The 27,765-nt window shown below is 37.8% G+C and overlaps 1 protein-coding gene and 1 non-coding gene across 2 annotated transcripts; one reads left to right on the forward strand and one right to left on the reverse strand.

The window, feature by feature from the left end:
• LOC145774887 (uncharacterized) lies at positions 1–27,765 on the reverse strand. The gene is made up of 7 exons (XM_082586217.1): positions 27,641–27,765; positions 17,797–17,975; positions 9,308–9,408; positions 7,246–7,394; positions 1,745–1,930; positions 434–598; positions 1–272 (listed from the first exon to the last, which is right to left on the reverse strand). The coding sequence occupies exons 1-7, from the start codon at positions 27,678–27,680 to the stop codon at positions 160–162; spliced, it is 933 nt and encodes a 310-aa protein (XP_082442343.1). The 5' UTR covers positions 27,681–27,765; the 3' UTR covers positions 1–159.
• On the forward strand, positions 25,485–25,586 carry LOC145774947 (U6 spliceosomal RNA). The gene has a single exon (XR_014290116.1). It is a non-coding gene; the product is annotated as a U6 spliceosomal RNA (small nuclear RNA).

Consider the following 27,765-nt stretch of genomic DNA (forward strand, 5'->3'; position numbering starts at 1 on the left):
TAGAAATATTTCTGTTTTATCGCAATAAACAAAAAGTAAATCAACATTTGCACCAAAACGGCTTCATAAAAACGCAAAAGCATTCACAAAATCATGCAGTCGTTCCACATATCAGTCTCAAACAAAATGTGAAAAATGAAAGGTCCAACCGCAATTCTGCTACCCATTCAAATACCAGCTTTTTAAAATGGTAACGAACAATGTTGGAAATACATCGTGTAAGCTCACTGCGTTCCTGCCTCCTCCTCCTCCTGAACGGAAAGTAGTAATGTCTAAACAAAAAATGATAAAAGAGGTTATGCAACATATTTGGTTGATATCAAGGTGTAGGCGAGCTAGACAAAACAAACACCTTTAAATTAATAGAATTTGTTGTTTAATTTGGTCTTTCAATGGTAGGCTATACTTAGCATAAAAACATCACGCCACTTACTTTCACAAGAATCGACCAAATTCCATTCAAGATTTTTATCACAAATCGCAATTGGAGGATCTCTCACGCTGACATATCCTTCAGGACAAGTGTACCTGCCTTGGCAGTTTTCCAAACAGGGGGATTCAAATGAGATCGAGGTGCCATTTTGAAAAGGCTTGCATTCTGAAAGCAATCCATGATTATTACCAGAAACTATCTTTTTTACCACCTCAGATTCACGATATTCTCGGATTACACTGAAAGGTTACTAGAGCAGCCAGTCTTTGGTTTAGTCATCCAAGAAACGCAGACCTTCTACTCCGTTGGGTGGGTTAAAGATGATGCAATCGTTGATTGAGTAGTGTCAGTGTCAATAACACCAAGTGGTTGAGATACGTGAGCAACCGATTTATGTTACCCCCGCGGTATCTTGGTTCGGGGCAGAAGGACGTGTCGTCATTGCACACGAGTAGGTACTAAGTTCCGAAAGCTAGTGCAAACCGCTGCTACAACAGCGAACTCGCAGCATTATGCAAACAGTCGTTAATATCTACATTTGTGAAGTAAACAACGATCATGTTGCTAAAAGCAAAACCCAATCTACCAGTAGGCCTAAGTGATTTAGAAGCTATAATTTTACAGCTTTTTTGCAGTTTATTATTATAGGACAGTTGTTACTTGAAAAAAATGCATGAACGATTGAAAAAATTAAAACGATTAAACAAAAACGTTTTCTAACATTCCGACGTATGTATCAACCATAGCGATGTATGTAGCCTAGACAAGCCTTGACAACGTGCAAACTGGAGGCCTAATTGAAGGTCGATGTAATTTTGATTCTTTATTCTGTGCTCTCCTTTTTATATTTATCTCGAGAGCAGCGGTTAGCCTACATGAAAATTTACAGAATCTTAAGGAAATGAAAATATATTTGCGTAATAATGGATCGTTTCATTAAAACTAACATTTCACCTCATAAATTTTCAAAAATACGGCATCTTTAGGTAGTCATGGGGCAGCCTATTGAGTACGCGACTAAAGTTAATAACCGTCACAGCATCTCACACAGAAGTGTTAATATGCAGTACCTTGTTGAAATTGGTACACTTTCTGCGACCCCTGAAGTTCGTTAGGCGACCTCTTTGGGGGGTCGCGACTCCCAGTTTGGGAAGCCCTGAACTACCATAATACTGACGTCTTTGGATAATGAGGAAAAAAAGCAAATGAAAAAAGATTAGTGTTTTATAACTTTTAAAAACTTTAAGGTAAACTAAAAATTTATTGAGGCTGTTCACCGGCATTTAGTACAATAACATGATACGCTTTTACCTGTTTTACATTGTTCCGAGAAATCTGTCGTCAAGTTCCATGTTGCATTTGATAGACAATTTACTGTGAGGTTTGTGTTTAAATTATAATACCCATCTGGACAAGCAACGGTACCATAACAGCCACAACCACATTTTTCTTCTGTTATATTCCGGATCCAAAACCCATTTTGTCTTTTAGGACATTCTAAATAGACTTGCAGCTGTTAAAGACTGTTAGTGGCTTTACAGAAAATTTGATGTCTACCAATTATCATAAACTATGATTACAAAATGAAAATTAAAAAAAGGTTTTGTTTGGCATAGTTTTTGAATAAATGAAAAGTTGAATAATAAAATTTCCTCCTTTAAAATGAACCAAATAAAAAACTGTTTTATTTCTTATCTTAGGTAACAAGTTATGAAAGTGTGGTTGCCTTTGCAGTTGCCAACTCGGTCATTAAAAACGACATGGGTAAGATTAATAGAACTTCACAGAAATCAACAAAATTAATACAGTGCAATCATAGACCAACGTAACGTTTTTGTCAACCCCAGCCATAAAAAAATTTGCAGCCATAAAAAGGGCCAAATAAGGCCAGATTTTCTGACCTTATTTGCATTAATTTTTTTAAGCCAACTGCAATTAAAAAAGGCCAGATTTTTGAAATTTGGCCTAAAAAAGGCCATCTGGCAACCCTGATGTTGTTCACTCACATCAAAGCAAGCTTTGTGATGTAAGAATGCTGCCTTGCAATTTCGCAATGCGAGGTTTTAAGCACTTAGAGCCTGTATGGAATTACAGGAATTACAGTACCGTAGTTGGCGTAGTTGATACTTGATAGAGATTTTGTTTGTGCTGAATTGGTGTTGTTGGATGTGATTTCAGCTTAATTTAGTATCCAAATGACGGTACCAGCCAGCACAAATAAACTACCGTACCGTAAGCGTTACGTAACGTTTTGCTTGAACCCCCTCCATAGCGTTACGTAATATTTGAACGGTCCCTTACTAGACCAAACAACCTGCTATAAATAGTGGTGTAATTTGTGTATCTGTCACGATTTCTTTCTGTCTCTTACCAGGAAAAAGACTTGGAAAGGTTCAATGACGTAGTTTAATGGGTCAAACCGAAAAGCAGTCAATTAAATGTCGAATAATTCTACTAGTAAAATGATAATCTGACTTCTTGAAGAACTTTAACGAACAGCTTCTCAAATAACTCTAAATTCGAACACAATTTATATCAGCACCAATTCTCATCTACTTGTATTCAATTACTTCAAGTCTCAATCACCAATAATTTCTGCATCAACTACCAATCCACAACTCATAACACAACTCTCATAACCAACTCAATAATAATCATCATAATAATCCATTACGCAAATTACACCACTATTTATAAAAGGTTTGTTCGGTCTAATAACTTCGAGAAGGTTACGTAGTGTTGCATCACACGAACTCATCGTCGGTCACGTAGCATTGAGCGGCATAAACAAGCAAGTTTAAAGAAGTCTAAAGAATGTCACGTAGGAGTAGAGGACTGTTACATAATACAGATTTCGTAATCAGAGGTCCATTCGTAAACAACCTTGTGACATCATGACAAACGATATTGGCAATTGTGAAAACAACAGAACGTTCCAGATACAGAATGATTTAGAATTACGTTGCAGAACAACGACTTCACAATTAGAGGTTACTACTGGTCATTGACCGATAATAACATACCGCTCAAGAATTTTATAAGGAAAACAGCACATTCTGTCAAGACGCAAAGCAGCCCGACGCGAGGCCTTGCACATTGATTGTGACATACGCCCCCCCCTTAGAATATTGTTGCAAACAATATAACAACACAATCAATACAAAACACACCACCAAACAATTAATTACTCAATAAATCAATTCTCATTAGTCCATCGTTGCCTGATCTACCAACGATAGCTTTTCTCAAAACAATAGTCACGTTTTCGGCGAAAGTCTCCAACGTCCTCAACATCTTCAGTGCATCGGCGAGCGAGATGACCCATCTTCCTACATCGGAAACACCTCCTCTCCGGACAGTCCTTGGCGAGATGACCTTCTTCATGACAGTTGTAGCAAGCCTTTTCATCAAAAGGGCAGCTCCTGGCTATGTGTCCAATCTCCCCACATCGGTAGCAATGGTTGTTACGGCAACGTCTGTTTTCCGAATGTCCGCCGTCAGCAACGCATTCCCTGGCGAAATGTCCGCGTCTACCGCATCTATAACAAACTCCAAATGGTCGTCGCCTGCCTCTTCTCCTCGGTTCTTCGCGCTCAGTGTATCCATGACCGTGAGATCGTCGCTGATTATCTGCAGAACAATCTCGAGCAAAGTGACCATTCTTGCCATAAGAATAACAAGTCAATTCAGAATTTCTCTCAATAACATTTCCGATTATAAGATCAACTAAAGGGTTTTGTAAACATAATGCTTTCACAGTCCCACTACAATACGGAGTTTCGATATATATCTTCGCTAACGGTCCTTGGATTGAAGTGTTATTTATTGACATCACAATTCCAGTTTTTCCCGTTAACTGACTGTCTTTAACCAAATCTCTCCTCACCATTATACCCGTAGAACCAGAATCACGTAAAACTTTTACCTTTTTGTTTCCAACTTTTCCATCCACTACTGGCAGGTAATCTTCAGGTATTATTTTTCCGCAAACATCTTCATCCGGTTTCTCCTCCCCTAGCGTGGGTTCAGGAATCATTAACGCACAACCACCTCGATAAACCTCCATGTCTTTATCTTTTCCAGACTGATTGGATAGGGAAAACGACTTGTCCTTGCATTCCTTCGCTTCATGTCCTTGCCTATTGCAACGATTGCACCACTTCCTCGACTCCTGATGATTTCTGTTAGTTTTCTTCCGGCAGTTAACAGATTTATGACCTAAGCCATTACAATTAAAACAACGTACTTCTCTTGGAACAGCACCTCCTTCAAAATTATTCAATTGCCCTTCGTCATTATCGCATGACAACGTCTCTTCAGTCGACAACTTCTCATCATGAGCAACTAAGTATTGTTCCGCCACACTGGCTATTTCTTCTAGAGTCTTTGGACTTCTTTCCATTAAATAAACAGACAGATCTTTTGAACATGAATCTGTGAATTGTTCCTTAACTATAAGGTTTGCCAATCCGTCCAATGATTGATCGGCCCCCGAAAGTTCAAACCATTTTAACAAAAGGTTTCTTAAACGTTCAATAAATTGACCTGGGCTTTCGTGTCGTTCAGGCTTTGCCTCACGGAATCTTTGACGGTATCCATGCTCGGTAAAATTGTATCGCTTTAACAAAGCTAACTTCAATCTGTCGTAGTTCATGGCCTCTTCTTGCGAAAGTCTTGAATATACATCAAGAGCTTGTCCCGATAATAACATGCTTAGCTGGGTAGCCCACGTCGACTTCTCCAATTTGGCTATTGTAGCATATCTTTCAAATCTTAACAAATAACTATCCAACTCATCTTTTTCTTCAACAAATGATGGCAAATCTGGACGTCTAACTTGCGCCACAATAACATCTCGAGCATTATCATTAGTAGAATTAGATCGCTCACCAATGTCCAGCTTTTGTCTTTCTAATTCAAGTTTTAACTTTTCCAATTCATATTGCGCTCTTCTTTCTTCAGCTTCTGCTTCGCGTTGCGCCCGATTCTCTTCGGCTTCTGCTTCGCGCTGCGCCCGCTTCTCCTCTGCTTCGCGCTGCGCCCGCTTCTCCTCTGCTTCAGCTTCAAATTGTGCTCGCTTTTCTTCAGCTTCAAGTTGTGCTCGCTTTTCTTCAGCTTCAAGTTCACGCTGTGCTCGTTTTTCTTCAGCTTCAAGTTCTGCTTTCCTTATTTCACGAGCAGCTCTTCTATCTTGTCTTTCGTCAGCTTCTCGCTGAGCTTTCTGGTCCATTATCTTGTGATACTCTTCCATCACAAACTGAGACTTCTCATTACCAGTCAGCCCCATTCGTTCAGCCATGCTCCCTAAGTCTTCAATCATCTCATGTTTGACCGTATCCGCCATCTTGACATTAATTTATTATTCTTTCAATAAATCTCCGGTATTCTTCGGTTTTTCGGTTAATTCCCGGACGAGCCCCCAGAATGTCACGATTTCTTTCTGTCTCTTACCAGGAAAAAGACTTGGAAAGGTTCAATGACGTAGTTTAATGGGTCAAACCGAAAAGCAGTCAATTAAATGTCGAATAATTCTACTAGTGAAATGATAATCTGACTTCTTGAAGAACTTTAACGAACGGCTTCTCAAATAACTCTAAATTCGAACACAATTTATATCAGCACCAATTCTTATCTACTTGTATTCAATTACTTCAAGTCTCAATTACCAATAATTTCTGCATCAACTACCAATCTACAACTCATAACACAACTCTCATAACCAACTCAATAATAATCATCATAATAATCCATTACGCAAATTACACCACTATTTATAAAAGGTTTGTTCGGTCTAATAACTTCGAGAAGGTTACGTAGTGTTGCATCACACGAACTCATCGTCGGTCACGTAGCATTGAGCGGCATAAACAAGCAAGTTTAAAGAAGTCTAAAGAATGTCACGTAGGAGTAGAGGACTGTTACATAATACAGATTTCGTAATCAGAGGTCCATTCGTAAACAACCTTGTGACATCATGACAAACGATATTGGCAATTGTGAAAACAACAGAACGTTTCAGATACAGAATGATTTAGAATTACGTTGCAGAACAACGACTTCACAATTAGAGGTTACTACTGGTCATTGACCGATAATAACATACCGCTCAATAATTTTATAAGGAAAACAGCACATTCTGTTAAGACGCAAAGCAGCCCGACGCGAGGCTTTGCACATTGATTGTGACAGTATCATTATTATGAGTTGATTATTTATGCAAAATCATTATTGTAGTAGTGGTAGTTGGCAATAGACGCAAAGATTATTGTTGATCGAGAGTTGAAGTTATTGAATAGGCTACGAGTAAAGCAAAGTTGATGTTAATATACTTTCTGATTGAAAGTAGAATCGTATGAGAAGCTGTGAGTGGATTAGGTCAAACTCGATTAATAGTTGTAAGCGTTGGAATCTATTGCTGTTCACTGTTACTATTACTTTGATTAGTTGCTGGAAGTGCTGAACCATTCGTTAAAGTCCTTCAAGAATTTTCATTATCATTTTACTAGTAGAACTATTCGACATTTGATTAACTGCTTTTCGGTTATAACCCATTAAACTACGTCATTGAACCTTTCTACGTCTCTTTCCTGGTGAGAGATAGAAAGAGATTGTGACACACACAGAAAAAGACCGAGAATCTTGAAAACTTTTTATACAAGCAGTGGATACTTGAAATTAAGAACGACAATTCAAGAATAAGAACACAATACTTCGGATCCGTTTGTCACCTTTTTAGAATTCAAACACGTACAAAATTTAAAAAATAAATTCTATAATTGTTAAAAAATAAATACATCAATAAAAAAACAAACCTGTAACGTTAAAAGAAAATAGGAAAAAGAGTTGTCTTTCAGTTGCAAGTGCACCGAGACGAAGTCCGTTGAGCTCTTCCGTAATTTTTGGGAGATGGAATGCAAATGTCGCAATCGGCATTGGGTCAGTCAGTGTTTTGGGCCAGTATCTAATATTTTACAAGAAGCTATAAAACCAATTGCATAATGCATTAATTCAAATATGAGATCTCGTTATTATTAAAAGACTGATTCTGCAAACAAAAAATTGCAAAATTTGGCAATACTGGTTTAGAGTTGGTGGGTGTGTGGCTAAATGAAATACAAGCAACAACAACCATCTCGTCTTTGGTGAAGCCAGTGGCGGACCCAGGGGGGCGATCGTTACTCTTAAACAAAGAAAGGTAACTTTATTGCAGGGTTGAATTAATTTGTAATTGTCTTATAGTGAAAATCATGCCTTAAGGAACTAATCCAATATTAAGAAATGGTGGTAGCGCAAAATTTCTACTTAGCCTACATATCCGTGGCGAATCTGGCAATCGCTTTCTTAAAACGTAATAAATTAAATTTAGTAGCCCAGGCAAGCTTGTGGCTGGTGGATACTGGACACTGTGGATAGCTATACAAAATCAGAAGGTAAATAGGCCAACGTACCTACTCTCCGCATAGGCCTAGGAAGCAAAAAAATTGTTTCGATGTTTAATCAACCTCGTCTTGAGCTACTTGGTCTAGCACTTATACTTGTTGCAGTCTCTCTTGCCAGCTACGCTGATAACAAAAATACAGCAACTTGAAAGCTACCTTATACAGTTTAAGCTTCCAAAAACAATACTAACTGTGACCAAGGATAGGACTGGCTGCGTAATTAGTATTGAATTACTTACTTGGGCACCAGAATTACTTGAAAATGATTGTTAGTTTGTTTTGTAAAAATTTCTTGTTGATAAGTGTTATAAGTTAAGTTAATCGCCTAACCTTTAGCATTGGTATGAAAAGATAAACACAAAAGCCGCCTACCTAAATAGCCTAATTCTTACAAATTCTCAAAAATTCTCCGAATCGGTTTTCTCCGAAAAAAGCTATTCCGAAATGGAATTTCTCCGAATTAAATTCGCCAAAAATTTAGATTTGCGCTCATTTTTAATTTTATATCAAGCTTACGATGCCATCACGTTATTATTCGACTTATTCTCGCTGCATTATGCAAAAAAGAACACAATCGGTACCGTTTTTAAGGTCTTTTGTTTTATCCGTCCTGGAATCGATTTCAGATCTACCACCACCAGAGTCAAAGACGAAACCACTCGGCCACTGAGCTGGTGACTTGGCAACCAAGCATGGCCTACCAGAGCTTCTTCCCGGCCACCAAATTCTCGCGCCCGGAGGCCAAAATAAAAATCCGGTAATTGATAGGCTATCATGTGTTTGCATTCATTCAGGTAAGAATAACGTAAACACACCAGCTCAGTGGTCAAGTGGTTTCGGCTTAATGCTGTAGATCTGAGATTGCCTCCAGGTTGGGTCAAACCGAAGACTTTAAAAACGGTAACGACTGTTGTTTTTGCATAACACAGTGAGAATATGTCAGGTAATAATGCAATGACATTGTAAATCTGATGGAAGCCGGTGACCAAACAAGGCCGACCGGCACGGTAGCTTTGAAGCTAAGAGACTTCCAGGGTAAATAAAATAAAGCACAGCTTTGCCTCGCATAGTACACGAAAATTAAATAGTGAGGCACGACAGTTACAAGAATTTGTGTAGATATAAATTCGCTCATAAGCTAATTCAACACAAAAACTCTAGTAAATTTAATTTCATAATATTTGCAAGTATTTGGACGAGAAACTTTAAAAAAAAACTTGTTTTTTGTGCTATAGCCTACTGATAGGACGAATCCACTCAATCGTTAATAGAAATATGTACACCAACAAAAGCTTTCAATTAAAATGAAAACTAACTTCAACCTGTATTTTGCTACAAGTACTATTATGTTTTTACTAAAAGATAAGTGTCCCATTTTGCCCGCTCTCACCCTAATATCTTACACCTTGCTACCTCACAAGTAAATAATACGTACAAAAAGGTGCATTCACGACAGAAACTAGAACTCCCCCAAGAAGATGCACTAGCGTACGGTTTACCCCTCCAATAACTCGAAGAGAAGGAGCCTTGAATGACCTGAAAAATAACGTTAGAAAACAGTAGGCTATGTCTTTCAACAGCAATAAATGTACAAATTTACATCACAGGTGCAGCTCTTGTATTAAAAAGTAAAAATTGATGTCATCTTCTTGCGTTTGAGGCCGCTGCAGGTCACGATGTTGTATCCAGGCGCAGCAGCCAATGGGTTATGTGTTCATCGAGCGCTGTTAGGTCCACATGTCTATCCTTGAGTCGGTATGCAAGACATTTGTAGACAATGTTGTATGAAGTTTGAAAATCTGAGCCACATGCACAAGATGGTGAGTCAGCGAGGCCCCATTGGAACATGCTGTTGAAACGACCTACTCCAATTTGCAAGCAATTGAGCTTCACCTATTTCTGAGGTCAGTTTGCTTCAGGTGGAACATTGGTTTTGGGAAGGACCGTGAGTTGAACTGGTCTCACGACTTCTTCCCATTAACTGTTCCAAACTTCAGAAATGTGGAAGTTGGAGGTGCAGATAGCTGCAGCATGGCGGGATGAGTGTCGATATTTCAAGCGCTGGGGGCCTTTAGAAGTGATTTTAGAACTATCTGGTTGAGGAGGTGGTCATCCCTGACATAGCTTGTTAAACCAGCCTACGACCATATCATGTTGAGAACACCCCATTTCGTCCAATTCATGCCATAAGACAGAAGCCTTTAGATTATTTACGATCAAACACGCGCTGATGACGTTATGTTAAAGCAAAGCTTGGTCAGTTTTTTTTCTCCAAATTTACCAATACACATAAGTAAAGATGCCTTATGCCGATTGAGCACTTGACTGGAAGCGCCTTGCTATGCATTGCGCAAAGCTCACTGCTTGCAGTTTGAGCACTTTGGCAAGGGGAGGTAGTACCATTTTGGGAGCTTAGGTTCCACAAATGGGAAAACGTCACACGGAGGTATATCTCCGTGGCCGTACCCAGTGTACCTATTGCAATGAAAAGGCTGAAAGGCCGAAATGGTGTGCACTGTCTACAGTTAAGTAAAATACAGCAATTGATTCTCCTAGTGCATTTTATTCAAATAGAATACAAAATTTACAATTAATAAATGGTCAAGAAATATTTAACATAACGTTTCTCAATTTATGCTTAAGAATTAAGATTGAACAGCTCGCTTTACAAAATGCAGCTAATACAAAACTCAAGAGAATTTCCGTCTATGCTTTCACAAGTGAACAAACGTTCACTTTGCTAAAATAGTATGCTGATGTTGCAAACACAGAGAAGGTGCGTTATTTAAAGACAGAGTGAAGAAAAAATGAATTCAAACAATATGCCCTGATTGAAGCAAGCAGATAACTATCGTTCGCCAACGTTGATATTGCATTCTTCAAGATGAGGCAAAAGGCTTCGAAGAGACGCCCTCAGCCAGTATTTACAGTCACATACAGACAAATGACATTTAGACGTTGAATTAACGTTGGCCATGCTATGCCAACGTTTAATTGGGTGATGAAAACCGCCGATTAATTTTCAGCACTAAAGATGACATAAAATTGTTTTTTACAGAAGTGAAAGTTAAAAATAGCGTTTCTGAATTAACAAACTACAGATACTTTGGCGCCGTGTTATGAGTCAGGCCCTTGCAAACCCAGTTTCTTGTCTGAAAACTGACAGCAATAATTTAAACTTTTTGTACTTTTCGTATTGCAAGCTGGAATGTACGAACTATACGTACTGGTCTATCCGACGACTTAAGAGATATACAGGACTTTCGTAAGATTGCAGTGATCGATCGCGAACTCTACAGATTGAACATTGATATAGCTGCTTTGCAAGAAACAAGACTTCCTGACAGTGGGTCCCTAAAGGAGGACTCCTATACCTTCTTCTGGAAAGGGAAAGCAAGGGATGAAACCAGAGAACATGGGGTTGGCTTTGCCGTTAGAAATACCATACTGCACATGATAGAACACCCTACGGGAGGCACAGAAAAAATCCTTACACTGCGCCTTTCCACGCATGAAGGTCCTGCAAACCTCGTGTGTGTGTATGCGCCAACACTGCAGGCCACACCTGAAGCCAAGGATCAGTTCTATGAGCAATTAGACAAAGCTGTTCAGGAAGTCCCAGCATCAGAGCACATCTACGTCTTGGGGGACTTCAACGCCAGGGTGGGCGCAGACAATGAGTCTGGCAGACTGTGCTGGGTCACCATGGGATTAGCAAAATGAACAACAACGGGCAAAGGCTCCTCGAGCTTTGCTGCTACCACAACCTTTGTGTAAAAAACACTTTCTTCCAAAACAAAGCTATCCATAAAGCATCCTGGCGACACCCCAGATCGCAACGATGGCACCAGTTGGATCTAGTCATCACACGACGTACTTCTTTAAACAGTGTCTGCAACACAAGATCATACCACAGTGCAGACTGCGACACTGACCACTCTCTTGTTGCCTCAAAGATATCAATAAGGCTCAAGAGGCTGCATCACATTAAGAAAGGCCAGCCAAAAATCGATGTCAGCAAAACCTCCTCAAACATAAACCAGAAGTTCTTTGAACGTCTTGAAGGAAGCCTGAACATTGTCCAGACTCAGGGCGCAGAACACACGTGGGAGTCACTGAGTACGACCATCCACCGTGCAGTCGTCCAGACCTATGGAGAGAAGGAGCGGATGAACACAGACTGGTTTGACGCACACATCTCTAATCTCTATGTTGGAACCTATTATCGACTTGAAACGTAAAGCACTGCTCACTGCTCAGTTACAAACAAAACCCGAGCAGTCAGAACCTACAAGCCCTAAAAGCCGCCCGACAGAAAGCTCAGTAAATCTCACGTCGTTGTGCAAACAACCACTGGCTTCTGGTGTCAGAACGTATCCAGTTTGCATCAGACAGTGGCAACATAAGAAAAATGTATGAGGGCATCAAACAAGCAACAGGAAAACCAATCAAAAAGTGTGCCCCCCTTAAAGCATCGACTGGCGAGATCCTCACAGACAAGGACAAGCAGATGGCACGCTGGGTGGAACATTACCTGGGACTATATTCAACAGAAAACTCAGTCTTTCAAGACGTGCTAGACAACATTGAAGATCTACCTGTTATCGCAGAGCTTGATGCAGAACTTACTTTAGAAGAACTGAGTAAAGCGATTGACTCTATGCTAAGTGGGAAAGCACCGGGAGAGGATAACATTCCAGCTGAGGTCATAAAGTGTGGGAAACCTGTCCTGCTAAAACCACTGCACGAGTTACTGCGTCTTTGCTGGAAAGAGGGCCAAGTACCGCAGTCCATGCGCAACTCCAAGATCATTACTCTGTACAAGAACAAGGGGATCGCACTGATTGCAACAGCTACAGAGGCATCTCTCTGCTTAGCATCGTGGGAAAAGTCTTTGCCAAAGTTATCCTTATGCGCCTTCAGGTATTGGCCGACAGGGTCTACCCTGAATCTCAGTGGTTTCGCGCCCAGAGGTCTACAACAGACATGATTTTCTCCGTACGACAGCTTCAAGAGAAGTACCGTGAGCAGCAGAGGCCGTTATACATCGCCTTTATTGACCTGACTAAGGCTTTTGACCTTGTCAGCAGGAGAGGCTTGTTTCAGCTACTGCAGAAGATTGACTGTCCCCCACAGCTGCTTAGCCTCATCATCTCCTTCCACAAGGACATGCAGGGTGTGGTCAGCAACACTTTCATTATTTTTTGTAGTCTAGTAATAGCGCTTGCTGTTTGATGTTAATTTGCATTGTGATATCATCTTGACACATTATTTTGCAACACACAATCCAGTCTCTGAATATTATAAACACTTGCGGTAGGTCACTAGGTCAGCCAGTGCTGAGATCTTAACTACTAAGTAGCTGGTTTGATAGGTACATGCATTAGACATTGGAATGTTTGTAGTGATTTTCAAGCGAAACAAAAGTTTTTGTTAGTTGTTCGAGTGTGTTATTGTTTAAAATACATGTAAAAACTTACATACGAATCATTAACTACGGAGATTAGCATAACTTTGATGCTCTAAAACTAAAGTCATATTTTTCAATTTTTAGGTCATAAACAAAATGGCCCTAGTCATATTTTATACTGACAAGCTTTGATAACGGTTAGGGAACGTTTATAACTGACTTAAACCACTCTTTGGCCATTCGTTTGTCTCTTTTCTGAGGGGTTTCTCTTAAGCTTCACGATAAACCCTGACGCTGCAAATTGCAAAATAATGTGTCAAGATGATCTCACAATGCAAATTAACATCAAACAGCAAGCGCTATTACTAGACTACAAAAAATAATGAAAATGTTGCTTCCGATGCTTCGTGATACTCAGCGTGAGAACTCTCATTGCCTCCCTTCCACAAATCAACCATTGTATTTTAAAGTAAAAATTAAAAGTCATATTTTATACTGACAAGCTTCCATAACGGTTAGGGAGCGTTCATAACTGACTTAAACCACTCTTTGGCCATTCGTTTGTCTCTTTTCTGAGAGGTTTCTCTTAAGCTTCACGATAAACCCTGACGCTGCAAATTGCAAAATAATGTGTCAAGATGATGTCACAATGCAAATTAACATCAAACAGCAAGCGCTATTACTAGACTACAAAAAATAATGAAAATGTTGCTTCCGATGCTTCGTGATACTCAGCGTGAGAACTCTCATTGCCTCCCTTCCACAAATCAACCATTGTATTTTAAAGTAAAAATTAAAAGTCATATTTCATACTGACAAGCTTCCATAACGGTTAGGGAGCGTTCATAACTGACTTAAACCACTCTTTGGCCATTCGTTTGTCTCTTTTCTGAGAGGTTTCTCTTAAGCTTCACGATAAACCCTGACGCCGCAAATTGCAAAATAATGTGTCAAGATGATGTCACAATGCAAATTAACATCAAACAGCAAGCGCTATTACTAGACTACAAAAAATAATGAAAATGTTGCTTCCAATGCTTCGTGAAACGCAGCGCGAGAACTCTCATTGCCTCCCTTCCACAAATCAATCATTGTATTTTAAAGTAAAAATTAAAAGTCGTATTTTTTTTCCGAACGGCTAAACTTTCGCTTCCGTCGCCCACTTTGGCCGTCGCCCACTTGGCTCGTCGCCCACTTGGTCCATCGCCCACTTGGCTCGTCGCCCACTTGACTCGTCGCCCACTTGACTCGTCGCCCACTTGACTCGTCGCCCACTTGACTCGTCGCCCACTTGGTCCGTCGCCCACCTGGTCTCGTCGCCCACCTGGTCTCGCCCAAGTGGGTATCGCCCACTTTGTCTCGCCCAGTTGTCGTGTACAGGTATATGACGTCCAAGGGTCAACCACCTTGCATGCACAATTGGTCCTATCTCCTAAAATTGTAAGTCTGCATCTACCTTACCTAGAATTACTGCCAAACAGATATTATAAAAGCATAATATTGGTCAGTGCTTAGGTCATCAATGATGTCTTGAGTCAATTCAGGAAAGCTGGTGCTTGGAATATTACAGAAATCTGCCACAGGCCAATCAGACACTGTTCCATCCAAAATTTTGCCAATTGGCCCAGAAAATTATCTGGGCTTTGAGTCGAACCATCTAACTCTAAAAAAAACATGACGTAGTGGTAGTTTATATCCGTGCAACATGCATACCACCCATTGCAATTTGGTAAGCAAGCTCTTCTAAAGCTTGTATAATGTATACAGCCATTGTGTCGAATGTGTCGGCCTGTCATTGACGCTGTACCATCTGTATTTAAACAAATAAACTACCATCTGTACTATCACAGGCTATTGTTTTGCATATGGTAAATTTTCGGTTTTTGTTCAATAACTTCATTATTTGTGAAAATACAACAAAAAGTTCTTAAAAGTTAGATAGGAACATGACTATTCCACTTCTTTTAAACCCAAAACCATCTTCCTAGCATGTACGGTTCAAAAGTTATGAAGATTTTCATGTTTTGGGGTTACCTGAAACACCTAGTGGCTGGTTGCCAGCAGGAAAATGGTGGCAACCCCCCAAATTCATTTTTTCTGGTGTTTTTGGCATATTTGTCAGGACTTGAAAACTACTGATTTTTGAATTTCAAAAAAAAATTTTTTTCACTCCACCCTAAATTATGCATATCGTGCACATGCACATCATGTGCATGCATGATGTGGGCATGATGTGTGGGCGGCTGCATTACGTGATTCGACGTTTCAGGTGTTGCATTTGGCAAAATTTTGGATGGAACAGTGTCTGATTGGCCTGTGGCAGATTTCTGTAATATTTGTGTGTTAATTGGCTCGATTGTTATTATGTAAGTTCTCGATTGACTGATACATATTCTCAATCACCTGTTGCGTAGTGCCTTTTGGTATAATACTTGCGCTTTGCTTATTGTCCGTTAGCATTTCTGCTGTTGTTGAGCAATTGCCAGTTGCTTCATTTATGGTCGTTCGGTTGTCCTCGCGGATCATCTCCACTACCTTCCTCCACTTCTCTCAGATCTTGTGCGCCAATTGTGGTTCATTTGTGATCGTCTCCAGGACAGTCAACTGACTGTCGACGGATGGACAACTGGGCAGTTCCACAGAACATGCTCGACAGTCTCTTCTCCACTTTTGCAGTTGCGACATACCATGTCTTCTGATCCTCCAGGCTTGTGATGCCAGTATCAGAGATCGGGATGATGGCCGCTGTAAAGTCTGTTATCATGACTTGTTCATTACGAGTCAGTTGTCGTTCCTCAATGCGATCACTCTTTTCTCTCTCACTATAGATCTCTCGCAAACGTTTGTGCTGTATTGGAGGACCTTTTATGTATGGCTATAACACACTTATAAATTATAAACTAATAAATCATATAGCTAACTCAAAAAGGCTAAAAAACAAAACTTCAAAAATTAGCAGTTGCTAAATGTTTCCTGAGATTCCGAAACAAAATTAGTCCAATTCTGCAAAACTGGAAACCCTATTATAGACAATAAACAGCAAACCAGCTTACACGACACACGTGGTCATAAATCAATATTAAAACTTGTACCAACTGCCTCATCTGTACCATATCCGGCATACACATTGCATTTTTTTCATCCGCACAGAGCATAGTCTACCATCCTATCAGTTAAAAAGCACTGATAATCTGTAATATCAAATCTATCTTTTGACGTCTTTTTTGACTGTTTTTAACAACTGTTGTATACTCTCGGTCTCCAGAGACTTTTTAATTCAGTGTGTCATTTCTGACCATCTAATTTCAAACAGATGGAGAAAAAGAGATAGCAGTGGTGTAGTGGTGCAGAAAATTGTGGAAGAGATAAAAAACGAATTTTATATTATAACATGCATGTAATTAAAACAGTACTTAACAGTTTGAAACACTTTATTTAACAACTTCAAAAATTAAAAAACAAAGAAATAAAAGAGAAAGATAAATTTCAAAATTTTCATGACTGAAAAAAAACTAGACAGTTGCAATGCTGATCGGCGATCGCCCCTGGTTCGCTCTCGAGAGTGTTGATAGTTGTGAGTGGAATACTCTTGACGCGTTTGGCTCATCATGACGAAAAGCGAAGTATTTCAAGCAAATAAAAATCTGGAGTGCTATCTCTCTGTCTATGCTCTTGCTGATTCGTTTGCTGGGGACATTTGCACTACTTGGACTGCATCTCAATAGAGTTTGACGTTTACCCTCTTTATCTTTGTTTGTCCACCTGTCTCCGCACTGTTGCTACGCAATCAGTAAGCTTTCCAAGAACACCTGCACCACTAGTTAAATACCACAATATCTTTACAACACGTCATCAGCAGGTAGGGTTAAACATTGCAAAACTTATGCTAGGATAAATGACAGCTGATTTTTGCAGTGTGTAAACAATTGAAGCAGAATTTTATTTGTGTGTTAATGATTCTGTTGCTTATAAAAAAAAATGCTTCTAAAATGCATGCCAGTCCTGCAAAATGCATGCCCAGTCCTGCAAAACAAATGCAAAACTCCTGAATACGTTAAAACTGTTTCAGCGTTTTATCTATCAACATAAAAAGCAATGAAGTGTTAAGAAAAATCACCTTAAAGTACATTGTTACACAACACACAGTCGTCAGACTACTGGGCATGCATCAACTCAGCAAGTGCTTCAACTCAGAAAGTACATTTCAGCTACTTTCCAAGTTAGCAGATGAAGTTTACTTGCTCAGCTTGGACTTGCTTGGTCATCGCTTGCTAAACTGAATTTGCTGATTTGTGACATGCCAAGCTTGGCCTTGCTCAGTCGTTAGGCTTGCTCAGTTTCATCATTTGCCAACTTCAGGCTCCATTTGCTGACATGTTGCAAGCTCAGTTGTCACTTGCTCAACTGACATTTGCTCAGTTCGCCTCTGCTGACTTCTAGGAGACTCTTGTTGCACAGCCACTAACCACTATTGATGTCAATCACATTATAAAATAATTATACCGAGCACTTACATAAACTAGCTCGTCGGCGGTAACAAAACCAAACCAATACTCGCCATTGAAAACATCCAGCACGTCTACATAAAATGACATGTTACATCCCACAGCTTGTTTTTCATAGATTTCTGTGTTTTCAATATATTGTCTAAGATTGGATGAACGTGCTGCAGCTTCAGTTTCCAAAAATAAACCTTTAAAATAAATAAAATATAAAGTGTAAGTTGTTAAAGCACATTAGAAAATCCAAGAACATCTCCAGCTGTCGCTTGGAAAGGGTAATCTAATTGGTAAACGCCTGTGGAGTCATCAAGTAAGACAAGATATGTCAAGTACACATTATCAAATAAAATTGATGAATATTATAGTGATTAAATAAAATATTATTTAACCACATAGATACAAAGTTCAAATTTGTGTTAAAACTAGCTACATAGTAGGCTATAAAAAGTGAGAAAACTTATTCACTAGTTTTTGCTGTATATATAAACTCAGTTGCAAACTGATCTAGAGTAATTTTGAGGTGCTGAATCCGACAACAAATAGCTACTTTTGCCAGTTGGAAGATTTGACGTTGCGTTTATTAGGCCTACACATACATACACACTGTGCTATATCCAGTAATCTGTGCCATGGGGTACACAAATAGCTGATAGCCTATATACACCAACCAACTACAATTTTGATGCCAATTTGTTAATAGCTAAAGATCTGTGTTTCCCATAAAAAACATTTCCTTTTGAACATATTTGCTACCTCTCGCCTGTCAATCATGTTGTTTGGAATAAACACGCAATTAATTAGATGAAGTGAGATAAAGCACCCTGTGAAAACATCACCCCTGATATAATTAAACATGCAGAAGAAATAATTTCACCAGTTTTACCACCAATGCATTAAAACAAGTCAAATTCTATTCAGCTGGCAAAATGCTATTGTTATACTTTCACATAAAACAGGAGATCAAAAAAAATTATTGTCCAACTAGCCTACTTCGATAGTTTACAAGATTTTTTTTTGCTGATGACTCAAACTTTCATATGTCAGATAAATGCCTGTCACCTCTTTAAAAAAATGTCAATAGAGAAATAGGAAAAATTTATGTGTGGATGAAATCCAACAAACTTTCATTAAATTATAGTAAAACTACTCATGTGATCCTCTGCAACAAGAAAAGTGCAGCAGAAAATTTTGGTCTGTCCATCAGTGGCCGATCCATCAAAAGGAAGAAAAGTACAAACTATCTAGGTGTAACCTTGGATGAGCGATTGACATGGGATAGTCATATTAATCTTAGAAAGCAGCTTGCAAAGGTCTGGGGCATAGCATTTAAGCTGAGATACTATGCCCCATTAACAATATTACAAACTTTATACTATGCTTTGTTTCAATCCAAGATCCAGTATATACTCGATTATAAATTAGGGAAGAGCAAACTCTACATTGCTTGCTCCACTTCAAGTGTTACAAAACAAGTTCATCCGATCCTGCTTATTTTTTAAATACGGTACAACTGTTCTTTATCACCAATTTAATGTGCTCAGAATTGACGATATTATTAAATTATTGACTGCAAAATTTATGTACAAATGTGTGCACAAAATGCTTTCCCGGGCCTTTGCTGGTTGCTTTATTTTTGTAAACAAAATTCACCATCATAAAACCCGTCAGAACAAAAAAGAATTATTTATATTTGCCTTCTGCAACAGCAAACCCTGGTAAGAAGATGCTATGTTTTAATGGAGTGAAACTATGGAATCAAAAACCAATAGAAATACAAGAAAAGTCTTATAATACTTTTAAATTTAAATATAAATTTTTATTTAAGAATTTGTACAATGATCACTGCTAAAACATATCATCTGCTTATTTCTGCAGATTTTTTTTTTATGTTGCCCTGTGTTATTCCACTGCTAATGTGCTATATGTGTTAATGTTCTTAATTTTGGGTCTTTTGTTTAAATGTTTGGGTGGCAGCTGACTTTGGTGACCTTTTGGTCTTTTGCTGCCATCCTTGTTGTGCGGATTATTTTTGTTTAATGTGTTTTTGTATATTGTTGTTTTTTTTTCTTTCTTTTTCGTCAACAAAACAAAATAAACTGAACTAAACTTTTTACCAAATTACTAAAAATTTAGACTATCAACAACCTAAAGAACAAGCTGGCTTTAGAAAAAGTTTTTTAACCATGGACCATCTGCATACTATCAATAAACTAATTGAGAAAACATATAAACCCAATGTTCCACTCTGCCTTGAGCTAGTAAATTATAAAAAAGCGTTTGACTCTTAAATTGAAACATCAGCTGTCATCTCAGCACTGTAAAGAGTAGGAACTGATCAACCATACACCAAACTTTTGAAAAATTCCAAACCATTTTCAATTCAAAAAGGAGTATGTAAGTTGACACTATATCTTGCAGTCCTTGAAGAAATGTTTAAACAACTTAATTGGGAAGAAAAAGGAGTCAAAATAGACGGTGAATAGTGAATACATTAATCATTTACGTTTTGATTTTAACGTTTTAATGAACATAAACAAAACAAAAGTGGTGTTTTATACATTGGCAGAAACAGGTAGTAATATCACAATTGCTGGAATAACAATCGAAAGAGCTGATCAATACATTTACCTTTCAAGACAAAAATTACAATTAACTCCAGAAAAGAAAATGATATAACAAGAAGAATATCACTTGGTTGACAGGCCTTCAATAGAGCAAGTTCAATATTTAAGTCAAAATTTCCCTTTTCTACCAAACAACAAGTCGACAACCAATGCTTTCTTGTAACTATTACATATGGTGCAGAAACTTGGAACCTTACAAAAAAATCTAAACTAAGATCAATGCAAAGAGCACATGAACAAATTATGATAGATTTAACATAAGGCAAAAAAAACTGCTGGATGGATTTGAAATCAAACAAAATTGTTATTTATATTGTAATAAGTATCAAAAAACTAAAATGGTCATATGATATGGGCAGGTCATGGCCTATCAGGACAACAGATGGACTAACAAATTAACAACTTGAACACCTTGGGAAGACAAATACAAACGAGAAAAGCCAATTAAGTGATATGAAAAGACGAAATTGACAATGAACATAGAACAACGAACTGGTACATAAAAACACATGATTGACTGAATTGGCAAGAAAGGGTAAAGGCCTTTGCTCAGCAGTGGGCTACCACATGCTGAATATGATGATGATGATCTAAGACAGGGCTTACAAACCTTTATGAGGTCGCGGGCCAATTTGTCAATTACACATGAGTTATCAGGCCACACAACTTTTTAATCGTAACCTACTATGAAATCTTTTAGTTAAGCGACTCAAGATATTATTCATGAAAAGTAACAAACAACAGATAAAAGTAATAAAACCCACACGGTTGAAATTATCTTACGCAGAATTGAAACATACAACAGTAAAAAATAAAAACAAAGCAACTTGAGCAAAAAGGATAGAGCAACAGTACTTGCACTGAAAAATAGCAAAGGAAATGTGTACCAGTGAAGGCATAAAACAGCTTTGAGATGTCTTTTGTCTTTAATGCATGAGCGATTGTCAAATTATTTTGCGAGCCGCATAAAATTCTTTGATGGGCCGCATGCGGCCCGCAGGTTTGTCACCTCTAATCTAAGATCACTTTTTGTGTGATCTTGATCTTGAAGAACAGTAAGATTAAGATCACTTTAAAAATACTGTATGTATAGTTTACTTACTATGGAGGCATTTTTTGAACTTGTACTGTACAAAGTGATAAGTGGCAATTACTAACATTAAGCTATTGGTATGATATGTGTCCAAGAAAAGTCGATTTGAAGTTTTAATCTAATTTGGTCAGTGTTGCCATTTCAAAATTTAAAAAGTTTTTGTGAATAATAAAGAAGTCAACTTCCGTATATACTTTATGCTTGCGTATGATAAAAAATCATTCAAGTTTGTTCACAAAATTTCTGTTTTGTGAATTCTAAAAAATGTTTGCTTTCTTTGACCTAATTTGAAATGTTTAAAAAGTTTGAAATGGCGGTGCTAAAAAAACTGAACTATATTATAGCTGACTTTAGTCATGTAAAGTAGGGTATTACGGTACGTCAAATCAACCAGACCAATGATTGTTTAGGTTAGGGTCTGGGTATAATCAAATAGCAGAGGTGGGCAGTGCTGAGTACAATTGTACCGCGGTACTTTTTGTGTACCAGTACCGCGGTACTTTTTTAAATTTGTACCGGTTGCCTAAATACCCAGTCCTTTTTTGTTCAAAATACCCGGTACTCTTTTTTCAACAATGTTAACAAGGCCTATAGCTTCAGGGTCTTATCAAATTTTTTTTGTAAAGTGTTGGGGACCGTACTGCCATTTCTAAAATTTTTTAGTACTTTCTTTGCTTTGAATTGTGTGTGTTAAAATAGGAGTCCAATGAGGATTTGTTGTTTTTGCGGTTTGCTCCGTATGTGGCATAATTACTGCTTTTCAAATGTTATGGGCGCCTGTTTAATCGTTAGAGATAAAGGTTGAACAGAGGTGAAAAAAGCAGTCCATTTGAATAGTCAAGTAAAAGTACAGTTACTGAAGGTCAATTCTAATTCGTTACAATTACAAGTAGAAAGTACCAGAGCACATTATCACTCAAGTAGAAGTAAAAAAGTACTGATCTTTAAAATTACTCAAGTAGAATTAGTAAATTTTGCAGTTAAAAAACAAACATTTTTGACGAATTTTATCAAGTTTTAAAAAAATTTTGAATTTCAAAATCCCAATATTTTTAGTCATCAATTTTTAATGAATCATTTAGGTCTTAGGAAGATAAACTTTTCGTTTTAACAATTCTTTTTAACAAAACTTTTCATTATTAACAATTTCTCTTTAAAATTTTTTTTTTTTTATCTTAGAAATGATACCTTTTTAACAGATTTTTATCAAAGTTACAACTTTCTACTTAACAAAATATAAAATTACTCGAGTAACGTTACTTTGGCATAAAACTAAACAAGCGAAAGTAGAAAGTAATAAAAAATAAAACTACTCAAAAAGTACTAGCTACTGAACATTGCTACTTAACATAAAAGTAAAAAAGAATTATACTTATAGAATAGTAAAAAGAAATTATAGAATAGTGTCACTGTCTTTTATTTTTTGCAAGTTGCTTTTATGTTTATGCTAATTTTTATGCTAATTGCAAGCCAGTTCATTTTAGATGGATACTAGTTTTTTTGTTTTATTGCTACTTAAGTAACATTACTTTCATTACTTTACACCTCTGATGTTGAATGGCCTTTACTTCCAATAGCTTTCTATACGGCATGTTGGGTTGGCCCTTAACTATAAGTCTATAAACTAACAAGTATTAATATGCCTACCTTAAATTTATGCATTTATACTGAGCAAAATCAAGAGACTTGTGACTTTATTTTCCGATCTGTTCCATTCAGCTTTGCGTGCCTACCAAGTCTTTGTGTAGAATATGAACATCGCCATCGCGCATTGCTGTTACTTGTTAATATAATTGGGATGGAGATGAATCGCATTTGTGGTTTTAAATGTAAGATTATTTCGATTATGTACAATCACAAAAAAAAATTCATTATTCTAAGTCTTGTAACTTGTACTTAAAAAAGTACCATACCGAGTACCACTACCGCCGTACTTTTTAAAAATAGTACCGGTACAGCGGTACTATTTTGACCAGTACTGAGTACCGGTACAGCGGTTCTTTTAAATTGTACCGTGCTCATCTCTGTCAAATAGGCCTATATAAAACGTGACAACATATGCTGCCTATTTTTTGTATGTATAGCTTTTTTATTTTTGTTTGGAGCGGTTTATCTGGCCGTCTTTAAATGTAGCAAACCTCGCAAACCACAAAGTTGCCAGATGGTATTTTTTATTGTATTTTTTTAAATTTCTTGGCGCTTTATTTATCGGGTGCATAATTTTTAAAACCCTTTTGAACATGTTACTTGTTTAGTGTTGATGTTGCAGATGTTCTGTTCTCATCTATAAAAAGATATCATAATCTCTGCTTTGTTGGTTATGGTTAGTTTTGATATAAATACATTTAAAGCAATGCCTTTGCGATCAACATTTGTGAGATAGCCTATTGAAAGATATTATTAACGCAATATTTGGTAGTCAGACATTCGGGAATCACTACTCCATCCCTTAGTTAGACCATGGTTGGGTGAGTTCACTAATCACTGGTTTTCTAAAAACCTGGCTCCAGACGATAAATAAAACTTAACTTTTGCAGACAACCGTAGTTCCTGCCCTGGGCTACGCCATGTGACACAAAACGAAGAAGTTCCTAATGAGAAGTTTTTGTGTGTGTTTAGAAAGTAAGGGATATTTTGTGAACGAAACCGGTTTTTCCAAGGCTTGTTCATTTGAAGTGTGTTTAAAATACCTATATGCTTTGGCTCTTTTTTGGGCTACTTGCAAAAAAATAGGTTTGTTTTTGGGATTCGTTTGAAACTTGTTTTGGCTGGGTAATTTTGTAAAATCTGGCAAATCTGCAAGGTTTGGTTCTTTAAATGTAGCAAACCTTGCAAGGTTTGTACATTTGTACAATTACCTAGTGATGGTAACTACTATCTAGGCCAGGGGTCACCAACCTTTTTTGCATGCGGGCCACTTTGGCACTAAGGAGAGCTGTGGCGGGCCGCACTAATAAAATGTTAGGTAGGTTGACTCTTATGCTAGAAAAGAACGCATTTCGTACCCAGTATCCAGCGTTACATGTTGTTCATATTTATGTTAGAATACCGTAGCAACAAAATTAATCGAACAACGCTACTGCCAGGCCAAGCTCCTTTTACAACACTTTTGACTTTTTTAACAATGCCTAATAAATAGAGGCCACTTGTTTTGTGCACTTATAGCGAGGCGAGCGGTTTCATCAGAATATTCATCGCCAAGCAAGAGTGGTGTTGTTACTTCGCTTCGCAAAAGATATCTTGCAATTAACAGTTTCAGTAAACAAGGAAATGTTTGACACATCGCAATACAGGCAACAATAGTGACCTGCAAACATATCAGCGAAAAATAGGCTCCAATAACAGGGAAAAAGAAACCAGGCAGGCCTACCATCTTCTCTCGTGTTGTCGCTATATGTCAGGGCATCCGTTGGTTAACCACTGCCTGGTGTCGTCATCGATGGAAACTAGGCCTTCCATACTATGAGGAGGTCTGTATAGCCGGCAATCCTTGAAAATGTGTGCTGCCGTCTGCATTTCACCACACTCACAAGCAGCACTCTCTGCCGACGAAAGCAAGTACCTCCACGTGGCCGCCCCCGCAAGTACCGACTTTGGGAAACTAAACTTGCTACAACTGTCGCTATAAAGTTATGCGGAAGAACAATCATCAGAATGGCACCCCCAGACCAAGCACAGCGCCCTTGTCAGGGAGAACAGCACCAGCTGTTGTAGGTCAAGGAGTGACCATTCTGCAAGTAAATGTTGAAGGCACCACCAACGCTAAACTAGACATCATCACACCAGGTACCATGAAACAAACGCTTGTGAAAATCACCGAAAAATCGTAATTTATGAACAGTCTTCCCTCGAAAAAAGCAATGAGTTGGTTTTTCATCCTTTTTTGTGAGAATCTATAAAACCGTCTTTCTTTTATTATAGACAACTGTCACTTGCGGTGCTCATCAGCGTGGCAAGAATTTGTTGATTAACAACATTTTGCAGTACTTGCTTCGGCAGTACATATACTATAATTGGAACGATACAGATTAGCATGGCTCCTGCGCAAGGATGACACGCAAAATCGTGAAGCGTTCCATATTTCTTAAAAAAAAAAAACGTTTTGCACTAGGCGTAGCCTACTAAGCTAAATATTTTCATAATACAATCAGAAAAAGTCTCTAAATTTAAATATATTGTCAATTATTATAAATTGAGTTGGCACACCGACCCATTTTGCCAAGAAAAACTTGCATAAAGAGAACACTGCTCGTGAAACACAATAACAGTGAAACTTGCACTAGTGTTTACATGACAATTGCAAACTTAAAATAAGCAACCCTATGCTCAATTGCTCATAGACAATTTCAAAATTCGAAAACAGACGTTTTAATCAACCACTGGGACAGTGTGGCTGGACATCGCATTGGAATAACTTTAAGCAACCCCCACCTAGAACTATAATCTGATTGGCCGGTCGGTGGAATCGTATGCAATGCGAAAATATGCTTCCCGGAAAGTATTTTTTGCCTTCGTGCTCTTTAACTCCCTCAAGAAAAGTATTTTTGGTTATACTTGTACGCTGATACCTTCCGCGGGCCGCCATTTGGTGACCCCTGATCTAGGCTATGACTTTTAATAAGGTCTGTGCATTTGTCAATTGATAGTTATGATGTTTTCTCAGTGGGCGTTTTTAAATGTCGCAAACTCCTAATTCCTCGCAAAGCTTGAGAAGGTTTCTGCATTTGAAAGCCTACCGCAATAGGTTTTCATAGTCTCCCTAGAGAAGATAGATTTAGACTAGCAGCAAGTAATGGTAAGGTTGTCTGTAGTCTAGGCCTATCTATTTTATGCAAACTATGAACAGTTGAAAACCTCATCGTCCATCAATTGTAGAAACCTTTCTCAAGATTTGCGAGGTTTGCTACATTTAAAGAAGCAAACCTTGTAGAGTTGCCAGATTCCACAAAATTACCCAGCCAAAAACACGTTTCAAACCAATTTTTTTGCAAATAGCCCAAAAAGGAGCAAACCATATAGGTATTTTAAACACACTTCAAATGACTAAAACTTTTGGAAAAACCGGTTTCATTTACAAAATATTCCTTACATTTTAAACACACACAAAAACTTGTCATTAGGAACTTCTTCCTTTTGTGTCACACATCGTTGCCCAGGAACTACAATCACCTGCAAAGGTTAAGTTTTATTTATCATCTGCAGCTCGGTTTTTAAAGAACTAAAGAACTACATTTTGATATCTTTTTATTGATAAAAATAATTCAACAGTCAACCAACACTAAACAAATAACATTTTTAAAAGGGTTTTAAAAAACATGCACCCGATAAATAAAATGCCAAGAAATTAAAAAAAAATACCATCTGGGAACCTTGTGGCTTGCAAGGTTTTCTACGTTTGCGAGGTTTGCTACATTTAAAGACGGCCGTTTATCTGACTGCAGACCTCTGAACGTTTTTGATAATAGACTACAGTATCAAAGTTACCAAATGAGTAAATGGCGCAATATTGATAAAATCCAGTGAAAGTTTAAAATACTTAGTAACACAAAAGAAAATTCCTATTCCCACGTGAACCAGACAACAATTAGTTGAAAAATGATGCAGTTCAATGTTGTTTTTTTTTAAATTAAAACCATAAATCCAATTAGGACAAAAAATAATTATATATTGAAATATTGTCTATGTTTGAAGGAAGCTCATTGCATCAAATTAAACTTTTATTTCCCTACAAACTTTGTGACTTTTTCTGTGCCGATACTGTAATTACCCTCAGGTTGTGTGTGATGTTGCGATTTTACACAAACTACGACAAGAATTGATAGGCGTAATAGCAACAGTCACTAATTTATTATGTACAATTCTAAGGCCAGCAACCGAGCAGTTAAAGCAACAGTTAGCAATGATAACAAATACCTTTAACTAGATTCCTTAGAGTAAAATTTGTTGTTTCGCAACATACTGATTAAAAACTTCATTTTTTTATTCACACAAAAACTGATCTTGATTTTCAAGACCACATATTCTTGCTGGTCTTTCCCATCTCTGACTATAGCTTAGGCGACCATATTTGACAGCCCGGTGATGGTAGACAGTCATAAATACACAACTATAATTGACTGCAAACAAATAAACAACTTACCACAAATACACACCCCTGCAACGATATAAATCAAAAACATTCTTTCCTCAGAGACAAATATTTCTTGCCACTTGTAAATTACTCTAAAAATCCATGGTGGTGCATAATGTTGCCAGACTCTACCA

This window comes from Aplidium turbinatum, chromosome 7, assembly GCF_918807975.1.
Source record: "Aplidium turbinatum chromosome 7, kaAplTurb1.1, whole genome shotgun sequence".
Classification (NCBI taxonomy): Eukaryota; Metazoa; Chordata; class Ascidiacea; order Aplousobranchia; family Polyclinidae; genus Aplidium; species Aplidium turbinatum.